General features: G+C 43.9%; 1 protein-coding gene across 12 annotated transcripts in view; it reads left to right on the top strand.

The window, feature by feature from the left end:
- The first annotated feature begins 8,923 nt into the window (after positions 1-8,923).
- NEO1 (neogenin 1) overlaps positions 8,924-17,738 on the top strand; it is a 516,517-nt gene continuing 507,702 nt past the window's right edge. For 10 of the 12 annotated variants that reach the window (XM_073363103.1, XM_073363101.1, XM_073363105.1 and 7 more), the window contains exon 1: positions 8,924-9,352. In XM_073363103.1, the coding sequence (XP_073219204.1) occupies positions 9,244-9,352 (109 nt within the window). In that variant the 5' untranslated portion in view covers positions 8,924-9,243. Of the gene's footprint in view, positions 9,353-9,799; positions 9,993-17,738 lie in introns of those variants that run through there. The other 2 variants (XM_073363093.1, XM_073363100.1) reach the window with 2 other exon arrangements.

The following is a 17,738-nucleotide window of genomic DNA, read 5'->3' as shown; positions in this document are numbered from 1 at the left end:
CTCACTCTCCTGCTGGTAATAGCTCATCCAAACTGACCACTCTTCAAGTTAAAATCCAAGTTAAACCAGAACATCTGGGGGGGGGGGTAGGAAAAAACAAGAGGAAACAGGCTACCTTGCATAATGACTTAGCCACTCCAAGTCTCTATTTAAGCCTAAATTAATAGTATCCAATTTGCAAATGAATTCCAATTCAGCAGTTTCTCGCTGGAGTCTGGATTTGAAGTTTTTTTGTTTTAAGATAGCGACCTTCATGTCTGTGATCGCGTGACCAGAGAGATTGAAGTGTTCTCCGACTGGTTTATGAATGTTATAATTCTTGACATCTGATTTGTGTCCATTTATTCTTTTACGTAGAGACTGTCCAGTTTGACCAATGTACATGGCAGAGGGGCATTGCTGGCACATGATGGCATATATCACATTGGTGGATGTGCAGGTGAACGAGCCTCTGATAGTGTGGCTGATGTTATTAGGCCCTGTGATGGTGTCCCCTGAATAGATATGTGGGCACAGTTGGCAACGGGCTTTGTTGCAAGGATAAGTTCCTGGGTTAGTGGTTCTGTTGTGTGGTATGTGGTTGTTGGTGAGTATTTGCTTCAGGTTGCGGGGCTGTCTGTAGGCAAGGACTGGCCTGTCTCCCAAGATTTGTGAGAGTGTTGGGTCATCCTTTAGGATAGGTTGTAGATCCTTAATAATGCGTTGGAGGGGTTTTAGTTGGGGGCTGAAGGTGACGGCTAGTGGCGTTCTGTTATTTTCTTTGTTAGGCCTGTCCTGTAGTAGGTAACTTCTGGGAACTCTTCTGGCTCTATCAATCTGTTTCTTTACTTCTGCAGGTGGGTATTGTAGTTGTAAGAAAGCTTGACAGAGATCTTGTAGGTGTTTGTCTCTGTCTGAGGGGTTGGAGCAAATGCGGTTGTATCGCAGAGCTTGGCTGTAGACGATGGATCGTGTGGTGTGGTCAGGGTGAAAGCTGGAGGCATGCAGGTAGGAATAGCGGTCAGTAGGTTTCCGGTATAGGGTGGTGTTTATGTGACCATTGTTTATTAGCACTGTAGTGTCCAGGAAGTGGATCTCTTGTGTGGACTGGACCAGGCTGAGGTTGGTGGTGGGATGGAAATTGTTGAAATCATGGTGGAATTCCTCAAGGGCTTCTTTTCCATGGGTCCAGATGATGAAGATGTCATCAATATAGCGCAAGTAGAGTAGGGGCTTTAGGGGACGAGAGCTGAGGAAGCGTTGTTCTAAATCAGCCATAAAAATGTTGGCATACTGTGGGGCCATGCGGGTACCCATAGCAGTGCCGCTGATCTGAAGGTATACATTGTCCCCAAATGTGAAGTAGTTATGGGTAAGGACAAAGTCACAAAGTTCAGCCACCAGGTTAGCCGTGACATTATCGGGGATAGTGTTCTTGACGGCTTGTAGTCCATCTTTGTGTGGAATGTTGGTGTAGAGGGCTTCTACATCCATAGTGGCCAGGATGGTGTTATCAGGAAGATCACCGATGGATTGTAGTTTCCTCAGGAAGTCAGTGGTGTCTCGAAGGTAGCTGGGAGTGCTGGTAGCGTAGGGCCTGAGGAGGGAGTCTACATAGCCAGACAATCCTGCTGTCAGGGTGCCAATGCCTGAGATGATGGGGCGCCCAGGATTTCCAGGTTTATGGATCTTGGGTAGTAGATAGAATATCCCAGGTCGGGGTTCCAGGGGTGTGTCTGTGCGGATTTGATCTTGTGCTTTTTCAGGAAGTTTCTTGAGCAAATGCTGTAGTTGCTTTTGGTAACTCTCAGTGGGATCAGAGGGTAATGGCTTGTAGAAACTCGTGTTGGAGAGCTGCCGAGCAGCCTCTTGTTCATATTCCGACCTATTCATGACGACAACAGCACCTCCTTTGTCAGCCTTTTTGATTATGATGTCAGAGTTGTTTCTGAGGCTGTGGATGGCATTGCGTTCCGCATGGCTGAGGTTATGGGGCAAGTGATGCTGCTTTTCCACAATTTCAGCCCGTGCACGTCGGCGGAAGCACTCTATGTAGAAGTCCAGTCTGCTGTTTCGACCTTCAGGAGGAGTCCACCTAGAATCCCTCTTTCTGTAGTGTTGGTTGGGAGACCTCTGTGGATTAGTATGCTGTTCAGAGGTATTTTGGAAATATTCCTTGAGTCGGAGACGTCGAAAATAGGATTCTAGGTCACCACAGAACTGTATCATGTTCGTGGGGGTGGAGGGGCAGAAGGTGGAGGGGCACTGCATTTAGCCGTATGGAGTGGAAATCTATCAACTGCATGAAAAAACTTGTACAGATACAGACAGACATCATCTTCCTTTCCAAATGCAAACAGATGGACATCGTACCAAAAGGACTGAAGGTAAAAAATCCATTACAATCTACATACCACACAGACTATGCTGACAGCTTATGCCACACGCTCTCAAAGAAACTGCGGAATCACCTGATCAACATCCTCTACAGCAAACAGGGAAAGATTAAGAATGAGCTCTCATAAAAAACCAACCTTCCACACAAACTTCCTCGTGGCTGGATTTTACTAAAACGAGACAAGCCATTTACAACGCACACTTTGCTTCTCTACAAAAGAAAAAGGACACTAAACTTTCTAAACTACTACATGCTACAAGGGGCCACAGCAATGGTTCCCTCAACCCACCTAGCAATATTGTTAACCTATCCAACTATACTCTCAGCCCAGCAGAAGGAGCTGTTCTATCTCGGGGCCTCTCCTTCTGCCCCTCCACCCCCACGAACATGATACAGTTCTGTGGTGACCTAGAATCCTATTTTCGAAGTCTCCGACTCAAGGAATATTTCCAAAATACCTCTGAACAGCATACTAATCCACAGAGGTCTCCCAACCAACACTACAGAAAGAGGGATTCTAGGTGGACTCCTCCTGAAGGTCGAAACAGCAGACTGGACTTCTACATAGAGTGCTTCCGCCGACGTGCACGGGCTGAAATTGTGGAAAAGCAGCATCACTTGCCCCATAACCTCAGCCATGCGGAACGCAATGCCATCCACAGCCTCAGAAACAACTCTGACATCATAATCAAAAAGGCTGACAAAGGAGGTGCTGTTGTCGTCATGAATAGGTCGGAATATGAACAAGAGGCTGCTCGGCAGCTCTCCAACACGAGTTTCTACAAGCCATTACCCTCTGATCCCACTGAGAGTTACCAAAAGCAACTACAGCATTTGCTCAAGAAACTTCCTGAAAAAGCACAAGATCAAATCCGCACAGACACACCCCTGGAACCCCGACCTGGGATATTCTATCTACTACCCAAGATCCATAAACCTGGAAATCCTGGGCGCCCCATCATCTCAGGCATTGGCACCCTGACAGCAGGATTGTCTGGCTATGTAGACTCCCTCCTCAGGCCCTACGCTACCAGCACTCCCAGCTACCTTCGAGACACCACTGACTTCCTGAGGAAACTACAATCCATCGGTGATCTTCCTGATAACACCATCCTGGCCACTATGGATGTAGAAGCCCTCTACACCAACATTCCACACAAAGATGGACTACAAGCCGTCAAGAACACTATCCCCGATAATGTCACGGCTAACCTGGTGGCTGAACTTTGTGACTTTGTCCTTACCCATAACTACTTCACATTTGGGGACAATGTATACCTTCAGATCAGCGGCACTGCTATGGGTACCCGCATGGCCCCACAGTATGCCAACATTTTTATGGCTGATTTAGAACAACGCTTCCTCAGCTCTCGTCCCCTAAAGCCCCTACTCTACTTGCGCTATATTGATGACATCTTCATCATCTGGACCCATGGAAAAGAAGCCCTTGAGGAATTCCACCATGATTTCAACAATTTCCATCCCACCACCAACCTCAGCCTGGTCCAGTCCACACAAGAGATCCACTTCCTGGACACTACAGTGCTAATAAACAATGGTCACATAAACACCACCCTATACCGGAAACCTACTGACCGCTATTCCTACCTGCATGCCTCCAGCTTTCACCCTGACCACACCACACGATCCATCGTCTACAGCCAAGCTCTGCGATACAACCGCATTTGCTCCAACCCCTCAGACAGAGACAAACACCTACAAGATCTCTGTCAAGCTTTCTTACAACTACAATACCCACCTGCAGAAGTAAAGAAACAGATTGATAGAGCCAGAAGAGTTCCCAGAAGTTACCTACTACAGGACAGGCCTAACAAAGAAAATAACAGAACGCCACTAGCCGTCACCTTCAGCCCCCAACTAAAACCCCTCCAACGCATTATTAAGGATCTACAACCTATCCTAAAGGATGACCCAACACTCTCACAAATCTTGGGAGACAGGCCAGTCCTTGCCTACAGACAGCCCCGCAACCTGAAGCAAATACTCACCAACAACCACATACCACACAACAGAACCACTAACCCAGGAACTTATCCTTGCAACAAAGCCCGTTGCCAACTGTGCCCACATATCTATTCAGGGGACACCATCACAGGGCCTAATAACATCAGCCACACTATCAGAGGCTCGTTCACCTGCACATCCACCAATGTGATATATGCCATCATGTGCCAGCAATGCCCCTCTGCCATGTACATTGGTCAAACTGGACAGTCTCTACGTAAAAGAATAAATGGACACAAATCAGATGTCAAGAATTATAACATTCATAAACCAGTCGGAGAACACTTCAATCTCTCTGGTCACGCGATCACAGACATGAAGGTCGCTATCTTAAAACAAAAAAACTTCAAATCCAGACTCCAGCGAGAAACTGCTGAATTGGAATTCATTTGCAAATTGGATACTATTAATTTAGGCTTAAATAGAGACTTGGAGTGGCTAAGTCATTATGCAAGGTAGCCTGTTTCCTCTTGTTTTTTCCTACCCCCCCCCCCCAGATGTTCTGGTTTAACTTGGATTTTAACTTGAAGAGTGGTCAGTTTGGATGAGCTATTACCAGCAGGAGAGTGAGTTTGTGTGTGTATGGGGGTGGGGGGGATGTGAGAACCTGGATTTATGCAGGAAATAGCCCAGCTTAATTGTCATGCACATTGTGTAAAGAGTTATCACTTTGGATGGGCTATCACCAGCAGGAGAGTGAATTTGTGTGGGGGGGTGGAGGGTGAGAAAACCTGGATTTGTGCTGGAAATCACTTTAGATAAGCTATTACCAGCAGGACAGTGGGGTGGGAATAGGTATTGTTTCATATTCTCTGTGTATATATAAAGCCTGCTGCAGTTTCCACGATATGCATCTGAAGAAGTGAGCTGTAGCTCACGAAAGCTTATGCTCTAATAAATTGGTTAGTCTCTAAGGTGCCACAAGTCCTCCTTTTCTTTTAGCTTATCTAAAGTGATCACTCTCCTTACAATGTGTATGATAATCAAGGTGGGCCATTTCCAGCACAAATCCAGGGTTTAACAAGAATGTCTGGGGGAGGGTAGGAAAAAACAAGGGGAAATAGGTTACCTTGCATAATGACTTAGCCACTCCCAGTCTCTATTCAAGTCTAAGTTAATTGTATCCAATTTGCAAATGAATTCCAATTCAACAGTTTCTTGCTGGAGTCTGGATTTGAAGTTTTTTTGATATCACAACTTTCATGTCTGTAATCGCGTGCCCAGAGAGGTTGAAGTGTTCTCTGACTGGTTTATGAATGTTATAATTCTTGACATCTGATTTGTGTCCATTTATTCTTTTACGTAGAGACTGTGCAGTTTGACCAATGTACATGGCAGAGGGGCATTGCTGGCACATGATGGCATATATCACATTGGTGGATGTGCAGGTGAACGAGCCTCTGATAGTGTGGCTGATGTGATTAGGCCCTGTGATGGTGTCCCCTGAATAGATATGTGGGCACAGTTGGCAACGGGCTTTGTTGCAAGGATAGGTTCCTGGGTTAGTGGTTCTGTTGTGTGGTCTGTGGTTGCTGGTGAGTATTTGCTTCAGGTTGGGGGGCTGTCTGTAGGCAAGGACTGGCCTGTCTCCCAAGATTTGTGAGAGTGTTGGGTCATCCTTCAGAATAGGTTGTAGATCCTTAATAATGCATTGGAGGGGTTTTAGTTGGGGGCTGAAGGTGATGGCTAGTGGCGTTCTGTTATTTTCTTTTTTAGGCCTGTCCTGTAGTAGGTGACTTCTGGGAACTCTTCTGGCTCTATCAATCTGTTTCTTCACTTCCGCAGGTGGGTATTGTAGTTGTAAGAATGCTTGATAGAGATCTTGTACGTGTTTGTCTCTGTCTGAGGGGTTGGAGCAAATGCGGTTGTACACATAAACACCACCCTATACCGGAAACCTACTGACTGCTATTCCCACCTACATGCCTCCAGCTTTCACCCTGACCACACCACACGATCTATCGTCTACAGCCAAGCTCATGATACTTTCTGTATTTACTTTCTTTGGTAATATATATGGATTATGTGATGTTCTGCTTTTCCTAAGAAAGGTCCAGAAATCTTACTGCATAATTCCCAACAGGCTGAACCATCTGAAATGTTGGTGAGGGCGAGTGCTGCAAGCAAGCAACTGTATAAAAATCTGTGGCCATTCTTCATCTCAGCCTAGATCCTGACTTGGGCCATCTGTAATGCAGGTTACGGTGAGTCCCAGAGGTACCAAGCCAATGTAGTGCGCATTCCTGGAGATTTCTTCCCAGAACTTTTAAAAAATGTTTGATCAAACAAGAAATAGTTAAATATCAGGATAAAGGGACATGCACTATAGCTCAAAAATATGTAGGGAGCGTATGGTTCATAATAACCCACCTTCTCTTTTCTGAAGAAATCCAGGCATAGAAACTAGATTTAAAGGAGTCAATTTTTTTTAAGTGAAGTAAAACTTGTAATTTTTTTTTCCTGCTTTGAAGCACATAGGGACAGAAGTTGAGCCGGCATCATGCCGCTTTTTTCCTGTAATGCCAACTTAACTGGATGGTATGTAAGATAATAACTTGTACTGTCAACATTTATTTTATCTTTCATAAAAATATCATAATTCTGCACTGTTTTAATGCTTGATCAAATGCAAACACTGGTCACACTAGAGCAGTGGTGACTTGAGACATTAATACTCTTACCAACAGTAAAGAAAGGGTAAATTAATAATTTAAACAGTTAACTTTGTAAAAGTATAAAAAACAATCAAAGGGCATGGGGCTTCTTGTCCCTCTAGCCCAGTGGTTCTCAAACTTTTGTACTGGTGACCCCTTTCACATAGCAAGCCTCTGAGTGCGACACTCCCTTAAAAATTAAAACCACTTTTTAATATATTTAAGACTATTATAAATGCTGGTGGCAAAGCAGGGTGTGGGGTGGAGGCTGACAGCTCGCGACCCCCCATGTAATAACCTCGCGACCCCCTGCGGGGTCCTGACCCCCAGCTTGAGAACCCCTGCCCTAGAGGTACAGGGGCTGGGGGAGGGAGGGAGAAAAGATTAGTTGGGAAGCAAGCGTATTGGGATGTAGGGATAAGAATGGATAATGAGGGGTGTAGGAGGGAGAGCTTTGTTGGGATGGCACAGAAGAGAAGAGGGCAAGGGGTATAAGCAGGGGTGGGCAGGAATAAAAATGTGGCCACTTTTGGAGAGGCACTTTCTATGCCCCCCACAGTCAGAGGAGCTGCCTCTCCCCGCCCTCGGCCCCATCCTCCACAGCCCCTGGGCCGGTGTCCCTCTCCCTCAGCAGACAGAGAAGCTGGATTCTCCCCCCACCCCTGCCAACGGCTGAGCTTGCTCTCCCCACCCTGGCTCTGGAGGAGTTCTCTGCCCACACTGATTGGGGGGGCTGTGCTGATTATACTGATTGTAGGGGGTCAGAGGGGTGTAGGATGAGGGGGTGGGAGTTGGTGAGGTATGGGTGTCAGTGGGGTGTAGAATGAGGGGGAGTGGGGTCAATCGGGGTGCAGGGGGGTCAGAGGGATGTAGGATGAGGGGATGTAGGGAGTCAGAGGGGTGTAGGATGAGGGGGAATGGGGTCAATGGGGGTGCAGGGGGTCAGAGGGGTGTAGGATGAGGGGGTGTGGGGTTGGTGGGGTGTATGGGGTCAGTGGGGTGTAGAATGAGAGGAAGTGGGGTTGATGCGGATGCAGGGGGTCAGAGGGAGTTGGATGAGGGGATGTGGGGTTGGTGGGGTGTAGGGGGTCAGTGGGGTGTAGGATGAAGGGGTGTGGGGTTGGTGGGGTGTAGGGGGTCAGTGGGGTGTAGGATGAAGGGGTGTGGGGTTGGTGGGGTGTAGGGGGTCAGTGGGGTGTAGGATGAGGGAGTGTGGGGTCAGTGGTGGGTAGGGAATCAGAGCGGTGTGGGGTCAGTGGGCATAGGCAGTCGGTGGGGTGTAGGATGAAGGGGTGGGAGGTAGGGGGACAGAGGGGTGTAGGATGAGGGGCTGGGGTCAGCAACATGTCTATACACGGACACAAGTGTCTGTGGTAAAAAATTTGAGATCTGTGGTAATTTTTCAAAAAATTGAATGACTGAATGACAGAATCCCCATCCCAAAGTCCGTCACTAAGTTCGATAATTTTGTTAAGTGTCCATCACGCAACGTGGTGGTGCCCACCCCTGATGAGGGGGCGTGGGGGGTCAGAGGGAGTACAGAGGAGCAGGGGGGAGGGGTGTAGCGTGAGGGGAGGTAGGGGGTCAGTGTGGGTGTAGGCGCTGTTCCTGCACCAGCAGGGCCCCGTGACCCCCCACAGCCCTGCCCGGTGCCGGTGCCCAGCGAGGAGCGGCTCCTACAGGAGCCCACGACGCCATCCCCTCGAGAGTCCCGCTCCGGGTTTCCCTGCCGTCCCGCCCCGCGTTTTCTGTCTCTCCAGGAGCAGTATGGGATTCTCTGCGTGGGGGGGGGGAAGGTGCTGCTCCGCGCGCGCCCCCGACGGTTGGCCGTCAGAGGAGCGCGCTGCCTCCCGCTGGGAGGGGGACGGGAGAAGAGGCGTGCGTGCGGCGCATGCTCACGGGCGGCGGTGGTTGGGGGCGGAGCGCGGCGAGTGTCCCTCTCGCTGTGTGCTGGAGACGCGACGCCTGGCGCTGGGACCGGCCCGCGATGGAGTGACTCCCCACCCCGGCCTCTCTGCGCGGACGGCGCTCGCCGCCGGAGCCCGACCAGGGCAGCCCCTTCCTCAGGCCGCCGCAGCGGCAGCGCCCGGCCAAGGGCGAGCGGACCCAGTCCGGCCGGAGAAGCCCCCGGGGGAGGGGCAGCTGCTGCTGCTGGGTGCCCGGCTGCCGGGCTCGGGGCGCGGAGCGATGGCGGCGCGGGGAGCCAGGCGGCTCCTCGGCTCCCTCTGGATCGCCCTGTTCCTAGGGCAGCCGGACCCGGCCGCCGCCGCCAGGAGCAGCTCGCAGAGCCCCGCAGGTAAGGAGCCGGGCGAGCCCCCGTGGCAGCGCGCGAGGGCGGTGTGGCCGGGGAGCTGGCGGGCTGAGGGGCTCCGCGCCGCGCGGAGGTTGCGACCGCGGTCGCTGGAGGTGGCTGCAGTAGTGGCCTGGCGCGGCGCGCAGGGGCTGTCCGGGGTGACCGCTCCGCCGGCGCGCCGCGGGGAAGGGGCCGATGCCGCCCGCCGGGCTGGCGGGTCGCAGAGGGCGGGGAACAGTGGCCCCGCGGCTTGGGAAAGGTCAGGGCTGTTGCTTCGCGCTGGACATTTACAGGCGCCTTTCCCCAGCGCTGGGCAGGTCCGTTCCACTTGTGAGAGCGGGGCAGCCTTGGGCGCCTTACATGCACCAGTAGAGGCCACTGCACACCTCCCTCAGTTGAGTTATCCCTGCCACTTCTCGGTGCAGGGAGAGGCACAGGAGGCACCTGGGTCCCATTTCCCTCGGCGTTCCCAGTACGCTTCACCAAGGACCTCCGTTTCCTGCTCTCATTGAAGTCTATGGGAAAACTACTATTGAAATCAGTGAGAGCAGAATCGGGCCCTGGCTGAGCTGCGAGACCAGACCTGCTTGCTGATTTCAGCAGGGACTGCTTTCCAGCCGAAAGATGACGACCTGCGGAGGGGGTGAGCCAGTTGCGTAAATGAGAGCCAATAAGTAATTTTTTATTTAAAAATTATAGAAAAAAAGTACCATATTTTTGTGTTGGGTGGGAAGAAATAGGGGTAGATTGTGTCGCTGCTTAAAGTGACCACTAATGATCTTCTATGTTGCTCATGCCACTTTTGCCTTTTTAACACAGGGATTGGCAGGCATACAAGACTTTAAATTAATGGTTTTGCAGCATTTCAATTATTATAATAGTCACACTTGTCGAATTTTTACAGTTCATGATCTTAGTGTTTCCATTATGAATCCTGATTTTCAGGGGTTTAAAAAATTAAATCACATCCAGTTGAAATGTGATATATGAATTAGTGTTTTCTAAATCTTACAAAGAATGTCAAATCTGTTAAATATGTTATAGAATGATTATTAAGTCTTTAATAGTGTAAGCTGCTTAGTTTGCAAAGCTTTTGCTAAAAAAGAAGAAAAAACTTTTGTCCCTTTTGTTGGCATTTGAATTCATGCTGAAAAAAATCTGGTTTCTAGTGCCAAGGAATAATTTTAAGTTTTGATTGGAAATATATTGTAGCTTTTGCATTTTTCACATTTTAAAGATAGTGGTTGTGTTTGAGGTTTTGTTGGAAAATTATTGATCAGGCAGTGGAGTTTCTTCATAGAATTGACTGAATAAGCTCTGTTATTACATGGTATAGTATGGCTGTTTCAAATCACATTGGGCAGGAACTTGGCATGGGGGTTGTCAGTGTGGGTCCTGCTATTGCCATAAAATATGTATGTCTGGTGGCTGATATTTACATGATAGGAGAGTGTTCGTCTTTACTAAATGCAAGTTTTGTAAGTTCTAAGTCCGAAGTATGGCCTGTACCTTATGAAAAGAATGTTAAAATGGGATATGGTAGCGAAAGATGTAGTGAAGTGGGAAGGGATCCACAAAGAGAGAGTATTAAAAATATGCTATATATGTTGGAACCAGAAGAAGATTCTCTGGAAGTTGGCTTGAGTCTGTGGCCTGGAGCCAATTAGGTGATTTTTTCCTTAAAAAATGATCTGGAAAAAGAAAGTACAATACTATCTTTTTGTCTTTGGATGGGAAGAAATAGGGCTAGAATTGTGTCACCACTCTGAAAATGACCGATTAGTGGTGATCTACAAAGATTGCTCATACCACTTTTACTTCTTAGCACTGGCATATAAGATTTTAAATTTCAGATTGTTTTTGCAGTTATTACATGTCTTGGAATGATATTGGACAACTGCACTTGGAAAACAAATATTTTGTTCCTCTAGTATATAAAATATAATGTATGCGCTGGGTGCTGCAGGTGCCATTTAAAAAAAAAAGAGCGAGAGAGAGCGAACACTGCAGCAGAGCCCCAAGAGTGAATTCCACCATATAGTTACTGTAGGGTCCTAATTCCTAATACATACTATAACTATTAAAATTGACAGGTTTATTCTTTACATTGTTGTACTATGTAACTCCCTTTAATGTTAACAGGAGCCATAGTGGCTAGAGCAGGGGTTCTCAAACTGGGGGTCGGGACCCTTCAGGGGGTTGCGAGGTTATTACATGGGGGGTCGTGAGCTGTCAGCCTCCACACCAAATCCCGGTTTGCCTCCAGCATTTATAATGGTGGTAAATATATTTAAGTGTTTTTAATTTATAAAGGGGATTGCAGTCAGAGGCTTGCTATGTGAAAGGAGTTACCAGTACAAAAGTTTGAGAACCACTGGGCTAGAGGGACAAGAAGCCCCATGCCCTTTGATTGTTTTTTATACTTTTACAAAGTTAACTGTTTAAATTATTAATTTACCCTTTCTTTACTGTTGGTAAGAGTATTAATGTCTCGAGTCACCATTTTCAACATAATTCCTCTTGTCTTAACTATTTATGCAATCATTATTAAATTCCAAAAATATGTTGTTTGATTTAAGTCAAATATATCTAGGTCTCTGACCCAAAGAGGTTAGACATGAAATGGCAAGGGAAGACACAAACAGAAACAGATAGGGGTGGGGAGGTTGACGTTTATTTATAGTTATAAGATCATGAGTTTGCTTGCGTGATTTTGTGCAAATCTCTTATTGTTTCATTAAGAATTTTTGTATATATTTAACTTGCAAAATAATTATAAACACAGGACACTACTAATGTCGTAGAGCAGGGATTGGCAACCTTTCAGAAGTGGTGTGCCAAATTTTCATTTATTCACTGTAATTTAAGGTTTTGCGTGCCCATAATACATTTTAACGTTTTTAGAAGGTCTCTTTCTATAAGTTTATAACTAAACTATTGTTGTAGGTAAAGTAAATAAGGTTTTTAAAATGTTTAAGGAACTTAATTTAAAATTAAATTAAAATGCAGAGGCCACCGGACCGGTGGCCAGGACCTGGGCAGTGTGAGTGCCACTGAAAATCAGCTTGCATGCTGCTTTCGGCATGTGTGCCATAGGTTGCCTACCTCTTTCGTAGAGTTTAAGGCCAGAAGGGACCACCAGATCATCTAGTCGGACCTATGTATCACAGGCCGCCAGTACCACCTGCATAATAAATCTATTACTTGTCATGCATGTATATTGAATGTTCAGCATATAATTTGACTTGATTGAAAATAACTCCTCCTAAGCTATATGCATGATGTTTTGTTTTGGCATTTGCATAAGTGCCCATAAATAGAATGCAGTGAAAGGCCACCTTGACGTTTTTTCTTTGTGAATAAAGAATGACCTCAATAGTCTCTCTATCTGGACTTTATGCAACAGGAATAAAACATAGTTACTAGCAGCTGGTTGGTTTAGTTTAGTCTTCTGTACTGTAAGTTTTTCTAACTCTTCAGCCATGGTTGAGCAAAGTGAATGGAGTCCGTTACAAGAGTATTATGTAGAATCTTTCTAGACAGTGCTTTATGTAAAGTTTGTAATTTTTTGTTATCTCGAGAGGAAGGCAGTACATTGCTACTTATCTAAGTTGTAAGTGGATGGTTTGTTTCTTTCAGTCTCACTTTTGCAGTGATATTATCTTGTTACTTCACATTTTAGCATTCTTAAATTTATTTTGTTGTTGTAAGTCCTGTTTCAATTAAATGGTTGTGGACTAATGACATTATTAAAGTAAACTAATGTATGAATTTACACAGATTTGATCAGTTTATACATATACCTACGTGTAGTATGCATTTTTCACAAACAGGAAGTATGCAGAAAATATTGTCATTTTCATTTTAAAATAGCTTTCTTGGCTTCTTTGTGTCTGTGTCTCTCTCTCTCAGTAATATAGTACACACTTGGTTATTCTTGGCTATAAAGTATCCTGGTGGTTTTCAAGAGATCAAACCTTTGTCACTGTTCTATTTTAGGAGTGATTATTGCCAGGGCAGTGTAATATGGGGAAGTGGGGGAGAGATGCCACATTTTTGTTTGAACGTTTTATAAATGTTGGGTCTTTGAAAGTTGTTCAGAGGCTTGTATTGTTAGATCTGGTGGAGCTGAGTTCGTCTTGAGTGTAGGTGAGGAGGACAAAGGTGCATGATAAATATGATTTCTATGGCTATCATCACATATATCATGTATCTTAATGAGAAACCATTAATTTATCTACTTTGAAAGAGAAGATAAAATTATGCCAGTGTCAGAGAAATCTAAACACAGCTCAGGCATCTCGTCCTTTTTTTAAAATAATATTCAGGTAGCTCAATTTTATATGGCTTTCTATCGGCATGAGATTTTCAAAAAATATTTAATGCATGCTTTCCTCTTAGTCTGCAATACAGCGAAAGGAAGCAATGAGGGTGCATGGAAATGGAACAAGATGGGTGTTTTCAAGAAAATTACATAAAGAACAGTATTAACATGTTCTTTTAGCAAATATATTTCTCATTTATGTAACAATACATAACTTCCAAATTGCAGCCTATAAGTCACTTTGGGACAGAAAACAGGAGTTGCAGTATAGACATCAATTTTAGCATTTTAGAAATCCTCAACTTCATGAAGGATATGCAGTTATGATCTTTTTTTCTAAAAATGTATAAGGATTTGTTTTCATTTTCACACTTTGTAATGCGAGAGGGGAAAGAGTAATGAAATTATTGCCATTATCTAATAATTATATTAGTTTCTTGTGAGGAATCTGGGTTCTGGCTTAGAGAGGTTAATGAAATGAAAGTAGGCTTGATTGTGCTTCCACTGAAATTAATGGCCAACCTTCTCTTGATTTCAGTGGCTGCAAGATTAGAACTCAACTGGCTGCAGGATCAAGATCACTATTTTTTATGTGTCTAATTAAAAAATGTATCATTTTTGCAGCTAAATTGCTTTCTTTTCACAATCTCCCATCATTGCAATACCGGTGGTGTTTGATTTGTTATCTGTTTTCTCTAGACATTCATCTACTCTGCTAAATATTGGTTACCTTGCTCCTTAATGGCTTCACTTGTAAATAGTAACAAATATTTTCTTGCATATTTTCTTTCATAGTTGCCTCATGTTACCCTCACCCTCCTCCCTCCCCAGCAAGCCTAATGAGACTGATATATATATGGAGAAAAGGCACAAATCAATTATGTACTCTAGTAAAATGCAGTAGTAGGCTTTTCTTTTGGTGGTGATGTACAGGAGAAATCCCAAAACTTATTTATTAGTGGTGTAATAACCAGATTGATTTGTTTGTCTATTTCTTAACTACAACAAACATTTAATGTGGTGCATGGTAATATGATAGTAATAAATCTAGTAGTTAAATGTGACATGTTAAAAGTAGGCCATGACATGCCCAAAGTATGATTAGAAAATACTGTCACTAAATATCAAACTGGTTGTTCTTACAATACAAATGTTAGAGATTAAATTTAAAATTAGTAGCCTGTGTTCACTAAATTTTTAATAACCTATTTGGGTTGTGAATGGGGAGATATACTGCCTGTCCATATCTTTTTATCATACTGAAATAGATCAATAAATATTATCTCACCTTCCTAGTGTCTCTCAAAAATGCCAAATAAAAGAGCCAAAAGAATTCTTAAAGCCATAGAATAAATATTACAGTGCTATGAGAGAATTTGAGAAATCAACCATACTACTGGTTATCTATTGATTGCTAGTGCTCCAATTAAGTCACTTAGTTGCCTATTGAAGATGGTAACCTGAATAATTCCATGTAGTTAAAAAAAATAAATTTGTGTGTATGTGCACATAGTTGCATTATAGGGTCCTTTGAACTTTTTACCAGTGTTATAAGTGCCCTTTAAGAAAGTGTGTTACTGCAATGCCATGATACTCTTAAATTCAAAGCGCCCTGCTGGAGAACAGATACTCAAATGCCTGTTAGAAATTCAGTGGGTAGAAATTAACATTACATTCCCTCTCTCCAAACATTAGCAATTTACACTAAATTCTTGCATGAAGGTACTTAAGCCCCTGGAGTACTGTATTTGGTAATTCCAACTACTATAAAATCCATGGATTATACATAGAATACTGTGACTATATTAAATATGTTTTGTAGTGTAAATTATTTGTAATGATTTCCTCATAAAAATCCAATTGGAAAATTAAATCACCATTGTTTCTAATACAAATTCACATGCTGCTGACAATTTTTTTTATGATACAAAAGTGCTTTCTTGAATGGTTGCAAGTTGTGAAGCTGAGTGACACTTGGATTCATACAACAAATTACTCCTGAGGGCATTCTGTGTCAAAAAAAATTAAAATTCTGCACACAATATTTTAAAATTCTGTAAAGTTCTGCTAATTTTATATGTCAAACAAATGTGGAGGTTCCAGTATGGAATTGGGGAGCACAGGCCACTGGCTGCATGGAGGTGGGAGATCACTGTGCAGCTCTCTCCCCATGGCACCTGAAACATCCTGCTGGGGTGGGTGGGTGGTTTGCATGACCGCTTTTGTGGCTTCCCTTTGCTTCCCTATCAGAAAGTAATTTTTCTGTGGGGAAGCAAAGAAATCTGCAGTGGACATAAATTCTGGGTATGCTTCCCCCAGGAGTAAACAAATTCCTTTTTCATACATTCTCCAATGCCATTTTTTTTTTTTTTTTGGTTTGGTGAGTATTCTTAGCATTGTTTAAGACCATTGCGGTGTTGTGATGTTCTGGCAGGAAGAAATCAGACTCATTAGAAATCCACACTATTTGGAGAACAGTATGAGACAAGACTTTTTAGGAAGATAACAGTGCCTCAAATTGGGGGTGAATCCTGGGTCTTATGGTTACAGTGGAGGTAACAACAGACTTTAGAAGTGAACATGTTCTTGCTAATAGAAGTTGCATACTTATTCCTGAGGTTTTATTTGGAGATGCTTATTAATACCTGAAAAAATTCGCTTCTCAGATCAGTTGCTCTACACAATAGTCCCTTCAAGGGAAGGGAAAACATATGTAGCAGGTATCACCAAATAGGCATGGTGTCAATGTGAGAGCCTAAACATTATCATTTGTCGCAGTATAGTAAATCCATTCTGCGCAGTGAAATGTGACACGTTGTAATATTTGGAAAGTTATTCATGTGTTTTTTATTATCTGTGTGTGTGGGGGAAAATCAGAGGCTGTCACTAACATCACAAATTTCCTCCATTTCTTTATAAACTGAAAAAAAAAAAGTGTGGCAGTTCTTGTTGTTGGATTTATTAAACCTTTTTTAAGGCCAACTTCGAGGCTTTCTCCTTGGCTTAAGATTGTTTCCACAGTTTGACTATGCTGCTGACTAGTTCATTGATTCCTCTTCCTGCAAATCTTTTCTTTGTCCTAGAAAGCTAATTTAAGTGTGATCTACAAGCTATTATATAAATATTTTGTGCTTTTTAGGTCTCTCTCTCTCTCTCACGTACACATCTATTTAAGACAAAGTACATTTCTTTTGTAAATACAATTTGTGAATGTAAGTCTTGGTGAAAAATTGGTGCACAGTCAATTTACTGGTCATGAATCATGACCAATCGTATTAGTCTTTCTGCTGTAACTTGTTTTCCCATTTTACTTCTTAAAGATAAATATAGGTTTTTTTTTTTTTTAAACTCTGAGTGTTCTTAAAATGTCCAGCCACAAAACTGATATACTTCAGCAGTTTTGGTACACCAGTGTGGAACACAGAGGCTAGTCCAGTTACCAGAGTTACACTCAGCAGCACCAGGAATTGTGGCCAAAGTTTTAATGCTGAGGACTTTGTAGTCCAGCCTCTCTCCTATTCTCTGATTCTTTTTTTCTTTCTACAGTGAATTTCAGAATCCATACTTCTCCTTTGTGACCAAAATGGTTACGAAATGTATTTACTCACTGTGTCAGAAGTGGTGTAAGGATGTGTCTTCTAGAATTTCTAAGCCTATGGCTACTGTGTTAAAGCTTTTAGATCCCTCAGACTCTGAACCATCAAAGAAGTGGTTTTCAGACACCTTTTATACTCGGATCTTCAACCGCTGTTAGTTGTGAAAAAACTATCTTTACAATGCAGAAGTGTGTGATGGAAGAGGTAGAAAAACCTTGTTTTTTCTGATTACTTAGAAGAAACCTTAACATTTGCAACCACCTTTCCTATTTGACGTTTTTTCTTTTGTAGGGCTTGTCTGCACTGAGTGGCAAGTCCATGTTTTTGCATTATGAGCAGATGAATAGAAGTGCCTGATCTGCCTTTTGTATACTATTTTTTGTATATGTCTATCATGTTCTCTCTCTCATTCACCCTCTTGCTAGGTGACCAGTCCCAGTCTTTTTAACCTCAATTCATATAGTATTTT

The sequence above is a fragment of the Lepidochelys kempii genome, chromosome 10 (genome assembly GCF_965140265.1).
Source record: "Lepidochelys kempii isolate rLepKem1 chromosome 10, rLepKem1.hap2, whole genome shotgun sequence".
Classification (NCBI taxonomy): domain Eukaryota; kingdom Metazoa; phylum Chordata; order Testudines; family Cheloniidae; genus Lepidochelys; species Lepidochelys kempii.
This window is presented reverse-complemented; position numbering and strand designations above follow the sequence as displayed.